The 20,913-nt window shown below is 35.9% G+C and overlaps 1 protein-coding gene across 14 annotated transcripts in view; it reads left to right on the plus strand.

The window, feature by feature from the left end:
* PUM2 (pumilio RNA binding family member 2) overlaps nt 1-20,913 on the plus strand; it is a 68,150-nt gene that overhangs the window by 12,674 nt on the left and 34,563 nt on the right. For 13 of the 14 annotated variants that reach the window (XM_058836786.1, XM_058836789.1, XM_058836785.1 and 10 more), the window contains 6 exons: nt 9,339-9,407; nt 15,095-15,200; nt 15,470-15,657; nt 16,282-16,454; nt 19,476-19,746; nt 20,036-20,129. In XM_058836786.1, the coding sequence (XP_058692769.1) occupies nt 9,339-9,407; nt 15,095-15,200; nt 15,470-15,657; nt 16,282-16,454; nt 19,476-19,746; nt 20,036-20,129 (901 nt within the window). The remainder of the gene's footprint in view (nt 1-9,338; nt 9,408-15,094; nt 15,201-15,469; nt 15,658-16,281; nt 16,455-19,475; nt 19,747-20,035; nt 20,130-20,913) is intronic. The other variant, XM_058836799.1, reaches the window with a different exon arrangement.

Below are 20,913 nucleotides of genomic sequence, written 5' to 3' on the forward strand. Positions count from 1 at the left end.
TTACCTGTGGGTATAGAATGCTGTTTACCTTTTTTTTAATGTGATTTAAAATTGGTGGTTTTGAAAATAAGACACTGCTGTATTGCACGGAGCAGCTGCATTTGGCCTTCTGAACTACCTTGATTTGGTACCAATTACATTAAAGTCAGGGTGAAGAAGGCCCTTGTGTGTCTTTATGAAGAGTTATGTGAAAGCTTTTTTCTCATCAGTGTAAAGATGAAGAGAAAAGCAGAGTGGTTAAATAGTGAAGGGAAACATGTAGTTGGGTAGATTATTTCAGGGAATACTTTATTTTGTGTGAGGATGAATAACCTGAAATTTGGACATCTAACCAGAGATTTTGCTCATAAAATCACCATATGATATTTTTTTACATGATAATTCAAATGTGGCTTGCTTTATCCACAATTACTGTTTTTGCCTGCCCTATGTACTGTGCCTGTTTGTGTACTGATAGCGGCTTTTACATACAACTGCTCTTGAATTTTTGGCTTCTTAAATGAAAAAAGTTGAAGTATTTGGCTTTAAATCCATTGAAGCGCAGATATATCAATATCATTCTTTGAACTAATTTTTGTTAAAAAGCTTTTGTCACTTCAGTTTAATTTTCAAATAGCCTACTTAATTTTAGTTTTTTACTTTTGTGTACTGTCACTGGTATAAAGTCTTTGGTGTTATTTATGACTGTCTATTACTTCCTTTGAAGGACTATGCTAGCCAGCATTTAATGAGATATTAATGTCCAAAGCTAGGCTGCAACTCTTAGTGAGTTAGAAGTGAGGGTTACTGAGTTGGAAATAGTCTCTAGTTCTTTGTCGTTTTTTTTTCTAGAGTTGGGTTGTTTTTTTAGCTTTTAGGCAACTGTAGAAATCTATGGGTACTTTAAATACATGTTGTCCAAAAAGAACATCCATAGAAAACAGCTGAAATAATTGATAACAGCAATTTCTTTAAATGTCTGTTTACCTGCTGTAGACAGATAAATAGAAAACACATATACTTCCCTGTAGCAAGGGAGGAACTAAAAAAATAAACTAAAAGAAATATGTTTTACCATTCTCTGGCTCTCCTTGAGGTTATGCAGAATTTACAAGCTAAAAAAAATTCAAGGTGGATTTTGGAGCAGATTGACATATACTTGAAACCTTGGGGTTTTTCACTGTTATTTTATGCTGAGGATACAGAGAAGTTGTGTCACCTTTCTTTGCAAAAGCTAGTTATTTGTAGTGGAATGAGGAGTCTAAAAATTCCGATTTGTTTGTTTGGGGTTTATTTTTATACTCTTAGCTGTTGAATTCATTGTATAAGAGCTACGTATTTTCATTTCTGGTTGTAGCATCCACTTTGAGAAGATCAGACTGTGTTGTTATTCCCTAGTTTCTTCATGCCTGCTCAGGAGGGAAAAAAAAAAAAAGGTAAAACTGAAAGGCCAACAGCTTGTTCAAAATGGCACTGGACCTTGAGGGAGAAGAATTCATGATGCTAGAAACTTCTGAACAATAGAATTACTGGGAGAACTTCAGTTTTTCCATGTAGTACTGAAAACTAAATCCTTGAGAAAGTAATATTTTTTATGGTACATACATCTGCCATAGTCTGGAGTAAACAAAATGAAAGTAAATGCTCTGAAGAAGGGGATTGTTATATATCAGTTGCTGGAGGTGGGAGGAATGTTTGCGATATCAGCTCTACAATAACAAAAATCTGTTTCTGGGAAATTCTGTTAGAGTGACTTCTGGAATTTCCTCAGCCCCACTTTTAATAGGGGTGGGGTACATGTGTATGCACATACATATGAAATAATTTTCTTCATATAAATTGTATTGTTTATAAATTAGTTATGTTCAGTGTGATTCCTTAGGATCACATTCTTTTTAAGATGCTGTTAAAACCCCATAATTTGTCAAATAGAAATTTAAAGTCTGTGCTTTTGTTTTTGTTTTATTGGGTTTTTTTTAACTTTTCTGACATTTGTGTAGGGGAGATGTTCTGTTTCGGATTCCTTGGTAGCAAACAGAAAAGTGAAGATAGTTGAGATTTTTAAACAAAACACATCAGCAAAAAGAATATTGATTACAATGTAGAAAATTAATATATGGAAATTTTTACTTGTTCAAGACCTGTGGATTCCAGTGTTCCAATTCTTGTTTACACATTTAAGAAAAGCTTGTTGACTCTATTAGAATGAAAATTGTTTCATTAGTCATTACAAAATACACTGAGATAAATTGTCCCTGGTTCCTGCTTGCGTATAGATATCTTTAGGGTTTTTACAGAGTTTCCATCTTCAGAAAAGGCAAAGTTTTAAGTCTTTTTTTATAGTATATTGCCTAGAAAGCACTTGAAGGTTTTTTAATTTATTAAGTAAAGCTTTTGAGTGAGAGCAAATGATAAAGTAATGAAGGCTGACATCTCAAAACAGCACCACATCAAATTAATGTCACACTTCTATATGGAAGTAGCTGTATAGTTTCTACTCACTGACAGAGCCTTTCTGTGTAGAACAGGATAATAATGGTTAGAAATTTGGGTCTTAAAGTCCTCTGAACTTGTGCTACACCACTTGTAGCACTTGCTGCTGTTACCAGAAAGGTGATGCTGACTAACCAGCTTAACAAGAAATGTAGATATTTAAAATTAAGAAAAAAAAAGCCATATGCATTTAAGTAATCAGCACCAATTAAATTAAGCATGTTTAGACAGAAATTGCAACTCATTTCATTTCACAGCTTTGTTTTCAAATGTCTGAATGTATTTAGTGTCTTCCTTTTTTGTTTCTGGTATATTTATGGAGGAACATTGGAGTGAGAGTTGCAGAATAGTGTGTGCAGCAGAGGAAGGTGAAGAGTTTCACCAAACTTTGTGGGATTTGTACCTAAACTATTTCATGTTGGAAATTAAACCTGCATGAAAAATTTTTCTTGTATGAAAAATAGTTCTTCAGTTTGATTTCTTGAGCAATAAAGGACCAGTCAGCCCCTTTTAAAAATAATTCCTTTTTCTTGTAGCTCATTTAATAAGCTAAAAAGTGATAGGAAATATTATTTTAACCAATTGTTCTAATTGTATTTTTAAAATAATTTTCCGTTTAGAAAAGCTCTCACTGGACAAGTTGTTACAGGCTTTTTCTTCCATTTTGTAAAACTATATTATATACTTTTAATCATGTTTCTAGATTTTTGTTTTGCAAACTTCTGTTACCCTCCCTACTGTGCTGTGTATTTCTTAGCAACTTTTGAATGGATAATTTCTTTTGCAATTAAAAAAACTGAGAAACTTGCTAAGGTGATTTAGTCTAAACTATGTGCCCTATTTATGTAGGAATATATCACTTCAGCTTTTCAAATGGTGCAAACAGCATAACTGTTATAAATAGTTATGAAATCTGGTTTCAGTACAAACACTTTAATTTATATGAGCCTGGTAGCTCTGCCAGTATTTGGCTGTACCGATTAAAATCCTGAGCTTGAGGACATTTTACAGTATTTTAGGAAAACTTGTACAAACAGTTCCGCCAGTCTTAGGGCAAATCTTGAACTGGTTGGGTGGGAAGGAGAGTCATGAAAGCCTGTGCAGTGAAGAGACAAGTTTCTTACATGATGGAAGAGTTCATTTTTAAGGGAAGCAAGTGCAATTTCTTAAGAGTCCACAGCTCACTTTTTAGGCCATGAACCATCATGTAGGTCTGAAATGGGGCAAAATGTCTATCATTTTCCTCTATGTTTCTTGGTGATACTGATGATATAGTAATGATTTCTATGTATCATTTGTTGGCAGAAGGCTATTCATATTCAGGTAAATCAGTATTTTCCAAACTTGATGGTGACTTGTGAGATATTATCCAGCATGCTTTAACATATATATAACATATGTGCAGATTTATACATGCTTTTGATAAAAACCTAGAGAATTAATTTCTTCTCTGTGCAGGCTTTGAGGTTATTGATATTCCTATTGAAAACAAGGAAGCAAAGAATGTGAGTTGGCTTTTTCAGCAGGCTGGACTCTGCTTTTGCTGAGTGTATTCCCCTGCCTCTTTAATGTACTGCAGAAGCCCCACCTCAAAATCTGCTCTTTTCTGTCATTGTCAGTGTTCTCAGTGCTGCTGGGATTGCTTCTCAAACTACAATACAAAGCTCACAAAGAAATAAAGCACAAGAACATTAAGGTCCAGAGTGATTGCTGAGCCAAGACAACTAAAATGAGAAATTTGGTTTTGTTAGAATATTTCAATGTACTAAGGGTCATGGAGTTCAGAAGTATAGTACTGCTCAGTCTGAGAATGAATTAAGAAGCCAAAAATATTTCAGCTGAAGAACTACTCAGTTCCTTGCAAAAGTTTTAGTTGGTTCTAGAACACTATTTTAACACATTGAAAATTGTTAAGTGCTTACTGGCAGAAGTAGTACTTTTGAGATTGTAACCATAGAAATATTTGTTAGAACTCAAATTTGGTTGCCTAAGTCTTTTGTCTAAAGTGCCTAACACCTTCTTTATTTGGACTGCTTAAGAAACCTGGACATTTTGGTGTATTTTGTAAATTTCTCAGTTGTGTTACTGTTCCATGTGGCCCTCAGAAAACCTTGCCTCTTATCAAAACACAGCACCTGTTGACTTTGACTTACTTGGGAGCAGCAACTTTCATTAACCAGTTCGGTGGTAAGTGAACTTTGGTTATCTGATGCTTCAGAGATGTGCGATCTACTTAAAAGCAGTTTTAATCAAACAAATGTCTTGTTTTCTTTTGATGTTACAGAAAATAGTTGGTGTTCAGTGTATAGAACAGTTCACTTGTGCTTGTAGTAGTTGCCTGCTCAGCTTCTCAACAGCTTTTGTTATCTGGATGCACTGTGGGTTGGCCTCTAAACCAAAGTAAGGATGTTTTAGGTAATTTTGGTAAAAATATTATAGAGTAGAAATCTCTATATACAGCCCTTTACTGCAGTATGGCATAACAGATTTGGATATGTGCATTTTAGGCTGGTTGTATAGTTTTCTTTCTTGTTCTTTGTAAGGAATCGGTTTGCAATTTCTGTCTAATATTTGTATTAAAAATACTATTTTTATTTAGTAGTTTCAAGTAGGCCCCCTATCTGAAAGGTTTTTGGTGAGTTGTCTTTTTGGGAGTTTTTTAAATGTCTTTTCAAAGGTCTGGTGGCTTTACAATACAGTGTTTAACTTAATGGAGGACTGGCAGAATTGCTGTTGGGTTTTCAAAATAATTTAAGTTGCTCATAATGTTAAGTCTCTGCCATAAGCATATATCTTACATAAGATAAATGCTACAGAGGAGCCACCCCTGTAGAAAACTGCTGGAAGGCTATTTTGCATTGAAGTAATTTAGTGAAGTTAAAAAAGCAGAAGCATTTGCAGTGTAAATAGCAGCTTCCCTTTCTTTCCAGCTGCAGTGCTGTAATTATCAGGTGTTTTGTGTTGAATTTCTGGCCTAGGACACAACTTCAACTGCAAAATACATCTTCTTTGTCAAAGTGGTTAGGGTACTTACCTGAGAAGGGAGGGATGGGATTTGGAATTTCTTAATGCAGAAAAAGTGGCTTTCCTACTTTCTGGTCATCTGGTTTAGCTACTTTTGATGTATAAAATAAAGTAATATAATTCTCTTTGATACTGTATTTTTTGTTATTATTTTCCACAGCCTTTTCTCAAAGAAGGGGCTGTTCTTTGTGCAAGAAAATTGTTACAAGCTTATTTCTTGCAAGATTCAGGGTTATTTGAGAGAGTAGTTGTCCCAAGGTCTGGATGCCTGGATTCCAGAAATGGATATTACTGTAAGCAGTGTTTCTTGTGGTAATTCTAGATGATTTCCAGTCAAGAGTCTGCATCCGTAAATCTGCCTGCTGACAGTTTCATGTTACTGGTTGAGTTACCATGTAGCCAGCACTGAGTGGATACTCCTGTCCCACCTCTCTCAGCACCAGGTTCTCCTTGTTGCTCTCCCCAAGTCAGATATAGTAATCTCATCTCTGTGATGTTTTACCCAGTTCAGCTGGGTGATGTGGCAAAATTTTCATGCATGGAAAAGGAATGGAAAAACCAAAACCTTCTGCATCAGTTACCTCGATGATTACCAAATTCATTCAAGGGGAGTGGTAAAAGCTGTTAGGTGAAGGGTGATGGGACTGTCCTCTACAGAGTCTCAACAGAATAAAGGAATGGGTTTTACATAGGCCTCTAGGTTTATAAAAAAATACTTTAACTTTCAAGGGGAGAGACAAAGTGTAAACTTTAGGAAGAAAGAGTATACTAAAACATAATTTTGTTTTTTAACAGAAATTTTGTGTTAAAATCTAATTCCTAGTGCTGCAATGAAAAATGGACTACAATATGCTGGTATGTTGTATCTAGAGCCTGTAGAAGGGGAAGAAGAGAATTTTCTATTGGTGTGTTTACGGGGAAGAAATCATGAATGTTTATGGCATTTTACCTACATCACAGCAATATGTGAGGAACTGTTTTACCTAAAGACAGCTCAGTGTGTAATACCTGTTTGTGCGTAATTTGGGGGCCCTATGGAATGATCTACTGTGTATAAGAAATTTGAAACCATTGTCCAACCCCCTGCCATAGGCAGGGACACAGACCTTCCATTAGACCAGGTTACTCAGAACCCCATCCAGCCAGGCCTTGAGCAGTTCCCAGGATGAGGCAGTGATGTAATCAAACAAAACCAGAAAAAAAATTTTGTAAATGTTGAGCATGATGTTCCCCAGGCCTCTTTGTGACTTATGAATTATTCTGTATGACAGGGTATGAATAAAAATAGAAAAAGAGTTGTTTTTTTTTTAATGTTCTGAATTTGTGTTAAAAAAGGTATTCAAATGTTTATTTCTGGAACCTATGAATTAGGTTAATGCTGGTATTGAATTAGAGAAAATGAAACTCCTTGGTAATACAGATAATCCCAACCAAAGTTTCTCCTTTGGGGAAAGGGTGTGTCTTTATACATAGGAGATCCAGCCGGGTGTCATTCTGGATGTTTCCTTCTGTTGTTGGAGTGATAGGGCTGGGTTAGTGTTGAAGAAAGATACCGGTGCTGCCTGTGTTTTCTTCAGTTTGTAAACGATGTGTGAAAAACAGATTTATGATATAGGGCAGGATCTTGTGAGCGGTTGTTGTGGAAGGAAAAAAGGACGGTATTTTTTCTCTTGCTGCTGGTAGCAATAGATAACGTTAACTTAAATTTTAAATTTTTATGAAAGAGGCCAGTGAACAAAATTAATGTTCATTGTGCTAAAATGTATTTACAGTTTTATAAAACTTCAGCTTCTTATAATGGTCTCTGAACTGCTTAGAAGAAACAAGGAGTGAGCTGTGCTCTTACCCTGATTCTTGGATCGTCTTTTCTTAAAGATATGGAAGGAGGGGTGGCCATGGTTTTGGACTTCACTGAATTGTGAAAAATAAGCATTTATTATTAGGTCTTGAAACACCAAAAATACCTGAACAAATAAAACCACCACCACTGAAAGTTAAAACAAAACCAACAGAAAAACAAACAACAAACCCCAAACAACCCACCCAAAAACCCCAAACAACCAAAAAAATTACGCCTCTTTCAAGCTTGGTTGTTTGTTACTTAACAGTGATTTGGGTAGCATTTATGGTAAATAGTTTGGCAAGCTTTATCTGCAAATTTGTTTAGAGATCATGGAGATCAAAACTACATATTGAGACAGAAGTACCTAAATTAATACTGGTTTGTACTTGAAACTTAAGCCTAGGTAAGATAATCAGCTGTCTCAGCAATCCATAGAAGAAATAACGTATTCAGAAACTGTAATATTTAAATTCAGATGTCTTCAAGGTTTGAGTTTCTGATTTTTCTTTTCAAGTAATTGCTCTTCTATAGTTGTATTTTCTCTGTGCATGCACAAATACTTGATTGTCCCTTGGAGCTAATAAAAGTTTTGCATAAAATATGAACATATTTTTTAAAATACTCGTCTGAAGAAAAATATCTTTAGCTTTTTAAAAGACATGTTAAAATCTGCTTTCAGTTTTTAAAAGAATAAAATCAACCTAATTAACTTAAGTGTCAGCATTACTGGAATAAGGCCAGTGTGATGGTGTGCCTACCCCATAATTCAGTCTGAAACTAAATTTGCTCTTCAGTATCGTAGTGAAATTGTTGGGAAATTATTTCAGACTCCATTTTAACTTAAATATTGTTCTTCTTGAGGGAATATTTATTTGAGCGGTGAAATTTCTATGTCAAAAGCACAGAGACAGCCTCAGAAGTTAATGGCTTAGAATGATTGAGGCAATAACAGTAGTTTGGGAGTAGAATTTCGAGAATGGAGCATCTATTGGCCAGTTTTCCAATGCTAAGAAAGCGTTGTTTGTGCCATAATGTTGAAAGCACCGGATTGTTTCTTTGCCTAGTATTTGAGGATCTGTTGAAAAGTGTTAGTTATGCGTTATCAGCTGTGTGGCGTAACTTCAGTTTGGTTTATTGGCTGGTGGAAACAGATGGATTTACTGGTCAAAGTAACTCCTCAAGAGAGACTGGTATTGGGAGGGAAACTAATGTAACTTTACATGCTGCATGTCACTGTTGGGAGAGAAGGGAAGGGAAAGAAACAACTCTGAATTTCCTTTTTTTATTTGCTTTTCTAAGCTTATCCTGGCTTTGGAAAGTCCTTATGGAAACCATCTTCTTAGAAAAGAATGACCCCAGTGCATTGTATCTGTGCCATGGAAAAAAGCGGTGGTTTATGCAGCAGCAACTCTTAGTTTAATAAAATACCTTTCATATTTACAACAAACAAAAAAAAAAGAACAATCTGCAGAGAAGGAAAAGTGTTACTTCCTGGAAGAGAACATGAGGAGTTGTGATAATGCAGTTACTAGATTATAAAAGCAACACGTTGCTAGTAGGTTTTGTGACCTGCCTTGTGAGCCTTTCTGTGTTTGCAGCCAGATGTGCTTAGTGTGCAACAGGTCCTGTCCTTTCTGAAGGATTTCATATGCCCAAATCTTTCATTTCATTTTTTCTTTTTTTTCTTTTTTTTATTTTTTTAATATTCATTGCAAATGTAATGGCTATCATTTCTAAAGTAAGCAATATCTGTACAGATGTGTGGACATTAAACTGTTTAAGTCACTTGGAATTTCTTGCATGTTATTTTATTAGCAGGGTACATTGAAGTGATTACTAACTATATCTGTTCATGAAATCTAGACTCTTGTTCAGACTAAATTGGGAAGCACATGTTTTGTGTGCTTTCAATATTCAGAAATCTTCTGGAGTATTGAAAACTCTTACTTTTGAAAAGACATTTAACTAATGGATCTTTCTTTCGGTTTTCCCTTTACAGGTTCGATCTGTGGATGAGATGAATCATGAGTTTCAAGCTCTTGCCCTAGAATCTCGGGGAATGGGAGAGGTAATTATTGAGGGCTGAAAATCCAGTTCGTGGTTCAGAAATGTTGATACAGTTTAAGAAGTCTAAATAATACAACATGAAGCAAAGAGCTTCTCTTAAGAACAAATTAATTATTCCTGTCTAAGGTGAAGAGAAACTAGGTGCCTTAAAGGATTGTTATTGACTGTTTCTGCTGTGTCTATGCCATTCTTGTTAGATGCGTGATAGTTCTAGGGAAGTGAAAGGGTAATTTTTTGTAAGAGTGTACAAGTCTATGAAAAGAGTCTCACTGTTTTCAGTCTCACTGTATCTAAGCTAGTGGGACAATGCTTGCTACTCTTGAGAAACCAAGGAGACTGGGATTTGAAAAAAAAGGTTTGGCTCCAGAAAAAGTGAACTGGCATACCCAGCAGAAATGTGTGATAATTTGCTGTTTTTTCACTGGTAATTACTTCTTAAAAGATTTTAACTGGGCTGAAGAGTGCTGTTATGTAATTTAGCTGCAGGGAAGAAGGACTATTTCTCTTGACTGATTTGATTTGTTTGGTTTTTTTTTTAAAATCAGTGTACTTTAAGGTTGGGGGAAGGAATTTAAAAACATGAAGAATGACTTGGCTCCTTCAAAAGCAGTTCCCTGAACTGTGTAGTAGGTAGTTGATAAGTATTAGAGTTATTTGCCCTGACAGGACCTGGTGAAGAAATTCATGTTGAACTAAGACTTCAAATGTGGATCTTCTTGTCTTGCTGGATATTTATCTAATTCAGTTGATAGTTGATCCAGTGACAATATTGCAGCCTAAGTTTCTTAAAATGATGGTAGGAGTCTTCATAGAAACCATAACTTTCTGATGAAAAATAAGTGCTGTGTTGTAGTTGCTGAATGTTTCTGAGCTGACACATGGCCATTCTTACTTGATTTTTTTTAAATGAAGCATTCAAGCAGTCACTTGGCTTTTCAGCAATTTTTGCTTTATCCAGGGTTGTCTTTGAACCAGCTCCCATTTGAAAAAAACCAATAATAGATGAAGCCCTGCTCTTTAGAAATCTGAGTAGCCACACTGCTCCCCTCCCAGTTCTTAAAATTCCTTTTGAAAAGTAAAATGTTAGTGAAGTATCTGTGATAGTACCAGCAGTGTGAAAGTGGATGGGTAAAGTTCATGGTGGTATTTGGTCTTTTCACACGCACAAAGTACTCTTTAAAGCTTTAAAGGAGTGAAAGTGAAGGATGGCACATATGCCTGGGAACTAAATTACAGTACATATGACTGTTCATACAGATTTTCATTTTAGGTTATCTCAGATGGAGGGGTGTATTTCTGCATGATTAGGATTCTGTTGGTTTGTTCTCTTGGCATTCAGTGGCTCTATAATGTTTAAAAAAACAACACACAAAGAGTAAGAGTTTTGATGCAGTACTGCAGCATCAGAAATTGATACTATATTGTGACCCTGCACTAACCAGGTTATTTTGTCTTTTATTTCAATGGTGTCTTCCAGGTATCTTGAGGTAATACGTAATACAGGTTCACATAGCTAGGTCGACTTACTCAGTAATTAACTTGATGCATTGCACAACAATAAAGTAGTTCTGGGATACATTCCATAGCTGTTTTAATCTTCTTCTTGATTATAGCCTTCTAGAATATTAAAGGAAATGTCCTTATAAAGTAAACTAGAATTGGTAGATGCTCCTACATGCTTTGAAAGGTATGAAAGAGAAGTCATGTCAAGTGAACTGTTTCCAGCTATTGGGAAATCGTGTTCCTCATTTTCTCTATCTGCCAAGATTTTTCTCTGAAAATTTTTCTCTTCTGAAATTGATTTCTTTTTCATAATTCTACTCCTTACTGATACTTTTCTTCACAACTTGATATCAATACTTGGCATTAGGAAACTTTAAGTCTGTGTTGCAGACATCTCTCTAAATGTCTCTTAAAATTTTAGCTTGCTTAAATTGTGACATTGGTTATACACAGGTGATGCTTCTGGCTCCAGCTCCTAAAATCTATGGTGACCTGTAAGGTCATGCTAGTATTCTGAAGAAATAAGAACAAATGATGCTGTTTCTCTCTGGGCATCTGCTTGCACTATATCAGGGCGAGCAGAGTGGGCTGCAGGACTTTTAGTGTGATCCAGTACAGCCACACAAAACTTACTGCCAAACAGAAGAGAAAACTAAATCTTCTTTTGATAATGTCTTGGTTTAATTTACAGCGTCAAAGCACACAGAGTTCATTTTAGGAACAAAGTATTAATTTCTAATGTCAAAACTTCATTCAGAGAAATTCAGCTGATGTGTTCATTGAGCTCTGTAACAGGAATAACTTCTGATCTTAAAAATAAATTCTAAAAAGTAATTTAAAAATCCTTAATTCAAGAGACAGTAATGGAGACTGTGCAGTTTCACGTCAGAGAGCTGGTTAAGAGGCAGTTTTAGCATAACTGGTTGTTATTATTTGTGTGTCGTAAAGGGCATTGTTCATCTGACAGGCACCTAACAGAGATCATTGCTGATACTGAAAAGGAGACATTTAGTCTCCTTAGGCATTAATTAGTGCTGTCAAAGAGTAAAACACAATGATTTTAACTACCTGTATTGATTTGAGATTACACTTCTAGATTGTCTTTTTCAGTAGAACTAATTAAGCACATTGTTTTTCTGGTCTGCCAAAGAATACATTTCATTTTTCTGAAAAGTGCTACTTCTATTTTAATTCCACAGTTAAAAGAATTGATAGCTGATAGGGCTGCTTATTTGATAATCCAAGGGCTAATACATTAATTTAAAAAGAGTGTTGTGTATGTCATAGCCATCTGTTAAATAATAATCAAATCAAAAATAAAATCAGTGGCTCTCGGGGAGTTGCAATATTGTTCACTTCATAAGATTGCATTTATTTAAGTATTTGAGGGACTTTGTTGTGTAGAAATTTTATGAAGACCATTTCAGTAAATCTGTTTGATCTTCAGTAGTTTAAATTTAGCTTCTCAGTGTGGATGATGCATTATGTTTTGTGTTAAAGATACTTTATAGTCTTTGTGTACCAAAGTACATGAAGACTGAAAGTAGTGGAATTTATCTGTTTGGAATTTGAGAGTAAATAGTTAAAAAAACCAGGAAAACCTCAAAAAAACCCCAAAACAAACCTTAAAAACCCTCACAAACAACAAACAGCAAAATACCCTGAAACAACTTGCACTTTTGCAGTGAGGATTATTGCTTCTTTATGCTTGGGGTTAGTTTTCCCTCTCATACAAATCATATGAATGAGTTTTGATATCAAAACCAGTACTGCAGTGTGCTTTGCTCTAAATTTTCTTATTGTTCTTAACTCTGAGTTGTCTGAATATACCTGTCTGATAGTGGAATTTACTATTTCAGGGTAAGCATACTTCAGGTAATTCTCATTTTATGGCACCTGAGATATTACTAGATCTGTTTTATTCTGACAAGGTTGTGTTAGATGCTGACAGCTTCACTTACTTCCATGTTTCAAAGCTCTCAGCTGGACACGTATTGGAAATATTGGATATTGGCTTAGACAGCATTTAAAATGTGATTCCCAAAATCAAAGTCTTGTAGATAACATTAAATGCTTGATTTCTGTTCAACCACTCTCTTACAAAATGAAAATTAAGTAATATTGCAAACCTGTTACAAATAGAAGGCTAAAAGTTATGTGTAGATTGCATAGGCAGATCTGGATTTTGTAATCTGCTTTTAGTTTAAATGCAGTTGTAAGATTCCCTTGTCTATTTCTCTGCCTTCGGATGTCTAACTACATCCCTTAAATTTGGGGTAAATTTAATACCGTGCTGGTCACAAAGTATGTTTGGTTGACACCTTGTGGTGATTCTACAATGCATTTGAGAGTGGGAGTCTGTCACGGCAGATCACAACAGTACAGCACCTCTTGCAAGCATAATACTCTCCTGTAGTTTTGTTGAGCTTTGGCTGTTTATCATCCTTCCACCTGAATCCTTCTCTGTTAATAAATTTTTGTAAGGAACCCAGCGATTTGAGGTTAGCCAGTCAAACACTTTTATTTCTGATAGGAGCTCTGGGCAGCACAGAAAAACAGCAATCCTTAAGTTTGTCCAGAGGAGCTCTTGTCACCTCTGTTGCAGTGTTAATACTGGGGCCTGCAAGTGCCAATCTTACCCACCTCCTCTTGAGGCTGTTTTCACAAGCGCTTTCAGTGTGACACTAGGAAATATCTCTGTTATATACTGACTCCTGTTAGCAGTTTTTTTAGTCACTTAATTTACAGAAGGAGCAAATTTCCAGAATGTACTCATTTATTGCGAATACTGTGCATATGAGGGATTTTTCTTCCCTATAGTTTGCAAGTTGTTTTCACTTTAGTTTCTGTTGATGTACCTTGTAAAGGACCTACTCTGTCTGAGAATACAGTTTTTTACTTACAGAGAGAGAAAATATGACATGTAGAATTTGGCATTTGTACTGATGGGAAAAGGTACAGGAATAAAGCAGTAAAATCAAAGTGAAATGGATGCTAGTATTTGAGAAATTGTTTGTCTGGTGCTTCTGTCATGTCACACTAAGTCTTTCTGTCCTTGAAGACAGTCCAAGAAGTGATACTGATCTAACATGACACTTTCTGTTTTACAAGTAGGAATGAAAAAAACATACATCTAAATAACAGTGTTGGTATATGGAACTTCACATATGAATGTCACAGATTTTTAACAGCCCTATGGTCTAAAGGAGTTGACTTGCTACCATGTGTATTAGTCACTTTCAAAAATTTGGAGCATGTTGCATTTCCAAGTGAAGAGAACTTCACGATGAAGTGCTGCTCTTTCTGATTTTCATAGTATTAGTTAACAGCCAAGCTTTTGAGTCTTTGGCAGGAAGGCAGTGTGTAGTTAAAGCTTCTGAGAAGATTGTCTTGATTTAACACAGGGATTAATTTGATTTGCTTTTTTCACAGCTGTTTCTATATTCTGTATTTCTTCCTCAACTTCAGAATCTCAATCCTGTTTGGGTTATTTTAGCAATTCCTTTTTACAGCATTAGCTTCAGTAATGGGAAGCAGATTTCAAGTGTTAGGATCTCCTCAGCAATGTGTATTAATGTAGTTAAAGCTGATTTTTGTATCAGTCCTCAGCACAGGAAGGATGTGGACTTGTTAAGAGTGGGTCCAGAGGAGGCCACAGTGATCAGAGGGCTGGAACACCTCTGGTGCAGCTATGAAGACAGGCTGAGAGAGCTGGGGTGGTTCAGCCTGGAGAGGAGAACGCATTGCAGCCTTACGGTACTTGAAGGGGGCTTACAAAAAAAGAGGCAGAGCAAATTTTTACAAGGGCAGATAGTGGTAGGATTAGGGGAAGTGGTTTTAAATTAAAAGAGATGAGATTTTTGATCAGATATAAGGAGGAAATTCTTTACTGTATGAGTGGTGAGGCACTGGAACAGATCGTACAGAGAAGCTGTGGCTGCTCCATCCACGGAAGTGTTCAAGACCAGGTTGGATGGGGCCCTGAGTAACCTGCTGTACTAAGTGGCAGTCCTGCCCATGGCAGGGAAGTTGGAATTAGATGATCTTTAAGATTCCTTCCAATCCAAACCATTCTATGATGCCATGATCTAAAACTAATTATTTGCATATCCTCTTAATAGTATTGCTGGTTTTTGCCCATCTATAAGCATATTTAAATAAAACATTTTTCTTCTTTTTTAATAGCTTTTACCTGCCAAAAAGTTTTGGGAACCTGATGATTCAGCAAAAGATGGACAAAAAGGGATATTCCTTGGTGACGAGTGGAGAGAGACTGCATGGGGAACTCCTCGTAAGTGATTGGTGTATATGTACTGAAAAATCAGTCATGATTACTGAATGTTATTTCAAAGCAAATTTTGTAACTGTATATTAAATTTAATTTTCCTTTCATTTTAATTGTGAAAATGCATGGTGAATGTGTTTCAGTAACACTTTTTGAAACTGTGATTTGAAACTTCTAATTTAATTTTGGTTTTAATATTGCTTTTGTAATGAAATGCAAAAACCCTACAAGTTACTATAATACTATAGTTTTATTTATTTGTTTGTTTTTAACAGACCATTCTATGTCCCAGCCTATTATGGTACAGAGAAAGCCTGGACAGGGTTTTCATGGAAACAGTGAAGTAAATGCTGTATTGTCTCCACGATCAGAAAGTGGTGGCCTTGGAGTGAGCATGGTAGAATATGTGTTAAGTTCCTCTCCAGCTGATAAATTGGATTCCCGGTTTAGGAAAGGAGCTTTTGTAAGTAATGCAGTGTGTTCAACTTGCCTGGTTACCTGCTGTGGTCTCTGTTACATGGTTATAATTTCTCTTTGTCTGTTTTTATTTTTTAACTCTTTCCTTTAGAAGGAAGTGTGTAGTTGCTATCTGTCTTCCTTGGTTGGACGGGGCAGAAGAGGGAAGTGGTTTGGGAATCTTAACTAAATAGACGTCTTAAAGTGCTTTCCTAAAAAATTTATTTAAAAGTAGGAAAAAGACCGCAAATAGCTTAATTTAAAATGTCTGATGAGCTTTATTCTTGATTTTCCTATTTTATGTTTTTATGCGGGTTTGTTTTGTAACTGGATGTTTTAATTGTACAAAATAAACTTTTCTCTAATTCAGTGTTAGTGCTTTAACTGCACCGCTATAGTTAAGGTTGAGTTAGCTCTTCCATTATAAATCTTGGCATTCCTTTCACATTTTGGCAGTTATTAATTGCATGTGGTTGAAACTTGATGACCAAGTTACCCACCAAATGCAATTTCATTGACAACAAACTGTTTGTATTGTTTACGTGCACTGTAGTGTAGAATTAGGTCACCTTGTGGTGCTCCTATTGTGTTCTGTTCAATATTCAGAATCAAACAGATTCTTTTTCCTCAGGGCACTAGAGATGCTGAAACAGATGGACCTGAGAAAGGAGATCAGAAAGGCAAGGCTTCTCCATTTGAGGAGGACAAAAACAGAGATCTTAAACAAGGAGATGATGAGGATGTTACTAAAATAAATGGCAGAGGTTTGCCAAATGGAATGGATGCCGATTGCAAAGATTTTAAGTAAGCTTTTAACTGTTTCTTGAGAAGACGAGCATGTCTCTTAAGGGCATTATTACAGTTCTGATTTGTGTGTCAGCTTTAAACATTACCCAGCAGCAGACTGATTCTTCCCCTCTCAAGTCCTCCCTTTCCCACTGTGCCACATGTTTCTTAGGATGTCATTAATGTGTGTGTCACTTCTCATGAGACAAATTCATCTTAACATAGTAACTATTAAAAGTAAGTGGGTACCTTCTGAATGTGGTGAATTAAAGAGGGATGAAAACTTTAATCCTTTTAATGTCAAACTAAATTTCTTTCTCTCTCTGCTTCTTTTTAATGCTCTTTTGCATCTGAGTGTTCTTGTAGAGAGTAAGTCCTACAGAATTTTAACTTTCCTGATGATATTGCTAGTGGATACCACAGCCTAACACAACTAATCATTTCCCCATAAGTCTTTATAGAAACCATATCTTTGACTAAGGTGGAGCAATGTATTTTCCTATTCATATAATTAAATGTCACCTATGGAATGGTGTTGTGGTTTGGTTGTTTTTGTAGGGAGAAATAGATTTGATCAAGCTCAAACTTCTTGAACAGTAAACTCTTACATGACAGCACAGCCAGTCTGTTTTTTTTTCCTAATATTAAACTGCATTTTAAATTGGGTATTTTTTAAGGGTTGATCCTTCTTTCTTGAATGACTGTGGTGCATTTATAAGTGTCATAAAGAAGAATTAAAAAGATAGAGAACTAGAGTGCTGCTCATAAATTTGTATTAATGTGATGAACATGACCAGATAGTTGTGGTTTCATTAGTTCATTACGGAGCAAGTGTATTAAAATGCATGTTTGAATCCCATACGTAAGTATTTCCCACCCTTTAAAAAATGTATTACCTGAGGCTAAGGAGGGATTCCTCAAGCCTATTTTTCAAGATATATCATTGAAAACAATACAATACCAAGCATACCAGAGAGCTCACATTGGCTCCTTTTGGACACGTGCTGCAGTACGCACAATAAACAAAGCTACCTTCATTGTTACCCATTGCAAGTACGGAATAACTTATGTCCTGCTTTTCCTTACCAGTATCTATTTCAATTTTGAAATAGATGTTTGTAAAGTACCTTCTGTATTCTTTAAAGAGAGAAGTTATTAAAAAATACACAAATGCAAAAAAGCATCCAAAGCCAGTAAACCTCTCAAAACAACAACAACAACAACAACAAAAAAAAAAAAAGGCCATCTAAATGAAATGGGCCATATAAAGTGGTGGTATAGAGCCCTCCAAACAGAGGTTTATAATTGAAGTATTGACGCAACTTTAACTATAGCAACAGAACAGCACCAATGTAAGGAGCAACCTGCATTAGCTAACCATAAGTATTAACAAAGAAGCTTCATCCTGTCCTCCTCCTTGTATTTTTATTGTTACTTGTAGCATTTTTAAACTAAGTTTGTACTGAAATAACTGCCTTTTTTCCTTTTGTTCTTCACTTTGTTGATGCTGTATTTCACTTGGGAAAAATAGGGAATATTTAACGGCTTTAAATTCGAATTTTGAGCAAGACATGGTTGCTTGCTAGGATACTTAGATAGTAAGCCAGTATGTTCTATACAGTCATCATGGGGTTGCTAGTTACATTAAAAAAAACCTCTAGCCAAAAACTCCTCCTTTCTTTGACATATTTTGTCCAGAGTAATATATCATACAGTGTTGCTGTAATAAACTCCCTTAAAGGCTGATTTCTAGCTGTACAGACTTAAGTGTTGCTATCAGTCATTACATAAGTGCTAGGAGATTGCTTCATATTGATCATGTGCTTCAGTGAGGAATAGATACTTTGGCTTTGGAGCCCTGAAAAGGAAGCAGAACAGGTAGTACTGAGGCTGTGTCTGTGACCTAGAACTAGCAGTTCAGCAAACTGGTCTGACACTGTACTGATGGAATAAACATAGGTTCTTCCTGCAAGATGGCATTTGGTATTTGAGCCCAGTTTTCACAAGTACAGCAAACTTAGCTAGAAGTTTTACATTTCGTTAGAAACAATATATAATCATAAAGTTCTGCCAATGCAATAATGTTAGAGGATCATAGATTTTCTCACACAGCTCTTTCCTAGTAGTTAACTTAGATTTTTGCTAAAAGTTGGTAGTCTATGGCCTCGCACAGAAGTGGGGGTACCACTCCAAATTAAGGTATCCTAAATCTAACTAAATGGTGTTGGGAATCTCTTTAGGATGTTACTCTGTTGACATCTCACTTCTTCTGTTTGCCTGTAGGTGTTTATAGGTGTACAGAAAGTCCCCTGTAGTCAATGGGAATATGATTAATACTGCCAGTCCGATAAGAGAGCAGTTCAGCTTTTATATATAATACTGTGTCTATGATACTGTATATTCTATTCAGGGTTATATTAGGAACACTTTTCCCGCACCAGTCATCAGTGTAGTATAGTCTATTAAATGAGTAGTGTAGGAAATGAAATGTTTCAGTCACATGCTAAATAGTTATTAGTTCGTTTTACTCAAGTAAAAATGTGTTGTTTGTCTTTTCAGATGTGAAAAATGGTTACTATATTGTATGTTTGTCTTTTCCAAATGAAATTTAGCTGTGTCTTTCTGTTCTTTGGTGTAAAATGCCCTTAGCATTTGTTTTTGTAAAATTTCTCTTCAATACATTTCACGTCACTACCAAAATACAATAAAGAGACATCCCAAAATTCTCAGGTGGCCACAATTCACTCCATTTGACTCCAAACAGCCTCACAGATCAGTTTGTTTTTCTCACAAGTGATTTGAAGAGCTCTGTAGTCAGTCTTAAAAAAAAAACCCAAATAAAATTATACTTTGAAGTTAAATGCATCCTTTATCTTGAGCCATCAATGCATGCTGGTTGAAAATGTTAAAATGAGTCTGTCATTTCCCTTTGTAAAGTCATTTGAGTTCAGAGCTTCTTTGAAAGTAGAAATACTGTACTCTGTCCATGGACAGCTTTATTTAAGACTGAAGAGTCTGTCTTAAATTTCTTCTGAACAGTCGTACCCCTGGAAGTCGACAAGCCTCCCCAACAGAAGTAGCTGAACGCCTGGGCCCCAATCCCAGCACCACAGAAGGATTAGGTCCACTTCCCAATCCTACAGCCCACAAGCCTCTGGTAGAAGAATTTTCAAATCCAGAAAATCAGAATCTAGATGCCATGGAACAAGTTGGTCTTGATTCTCTACAGTTTGACTATCCTGGCAATCAGGTACAAATGGACTCTTCAGGAGCTACTGTAGGACTTTTTGACTACAATTCTCAGCAGCAGGTTAGTAATGGACTGTGGAAGATTGATCCTTTAAGTTGTTGATGATCCTCTTGATAATCAGTCATTTCAACATGCAATGCATTGAATATTATTTTGTCTGTGACTTAGTCAAGGGCAAATAACTATATAATTAATCTAGAAGAATATTGTTGCATAATTTTCTAGTTTAGTAACTTGATATTATGAAGCTTGTTTTGACGTATTTTTTTTTTTCATAAGCATATCCCAAGTATATTATAGCCTTGACTTTTGAAAACTGAAAACTTTTTTTTTTTTTTCCCCCCAATAGCTTTTCCAGAGGACTAATGCTCTGACTGTTCAACAGTTGACAGCAGCCCAACAGCAGCAATATGCGCTGGCTGCAGCTCAGCAGCCACACATAGGTGAGGTTTCTGTACAGTACAGCAAGTGTCCCTGGCAAAAGTGGGTGTGTTGCTTTTGAATTGAAAGAATCCTTTCTGTTTACCCAGTCTTCTCATTCAAGTAGATACTGATCACTTGGCCAGTTGTAGTGGTTCTCATGAATACTGCTCAGAATGACTGCCTATGGCTATACTGTCCTTAGTGGAGGTTTTCTGTTGTTAATTTTCTCCTTTGGACAGTTTTATACAAAGAAATAAAACTTACATTTGCCTCTGTAGCATAGTAGTTGAATGTTGATGGGAGTAAAAGTTAAAAATGCTTATTGCTATAGGCAGTAATAGAAGCACTAGCTTTATATACTAGAAACCAATATGCGAATGTCAGATTCTACTGCAGTTTTGTATTTTTAGTAATCCAGTTAAAAACCATTGTAGAGTAGAATTTTTAAATCATACTGTTGGGTTGATTAAGCTTTATATTTTCCTTCTTAATGGTATCATTTAAACAGCTCTTCCTTCTTGCAGGTACCCCTGTGATAGAGCTAATTCTTTAGCAGGCATTTTTTCAGTGCCTTTAGTTCAGTGGGTTAGTTAAATGCATAAGGTTCTTTGTGTGCTGCAACTCAACAAGGAGCCTTTATTTCAGTGACAACAATTTTATCTTCCACTGTGGGGAAGCTGTTGGTGTTTAGGGGAGGGAGGTTGGAACACAAGGAAGTAATTCCTTGTTTATGGAAGGGAGATAGGGTTTAAAGATTTCAACCCTCTCCAGTTCCACTGGGATGTTGAGGTGTGTGCACAAATG

Source organism: Poecile atricapillus, chromosome 3 (assembly GCF_030490865.1).
Source record: "Poecile atricapillus isolate bPoeAtr1 chromosome 3, bPoeAtr1.hap1, whole genome shotgun sequence".
Taxonomy (NCBI): Eukaryota; Metazoa; Chordata; class Aves; order Passeriformes; family Paridae; genus Poecile; species Poecile atricapillus.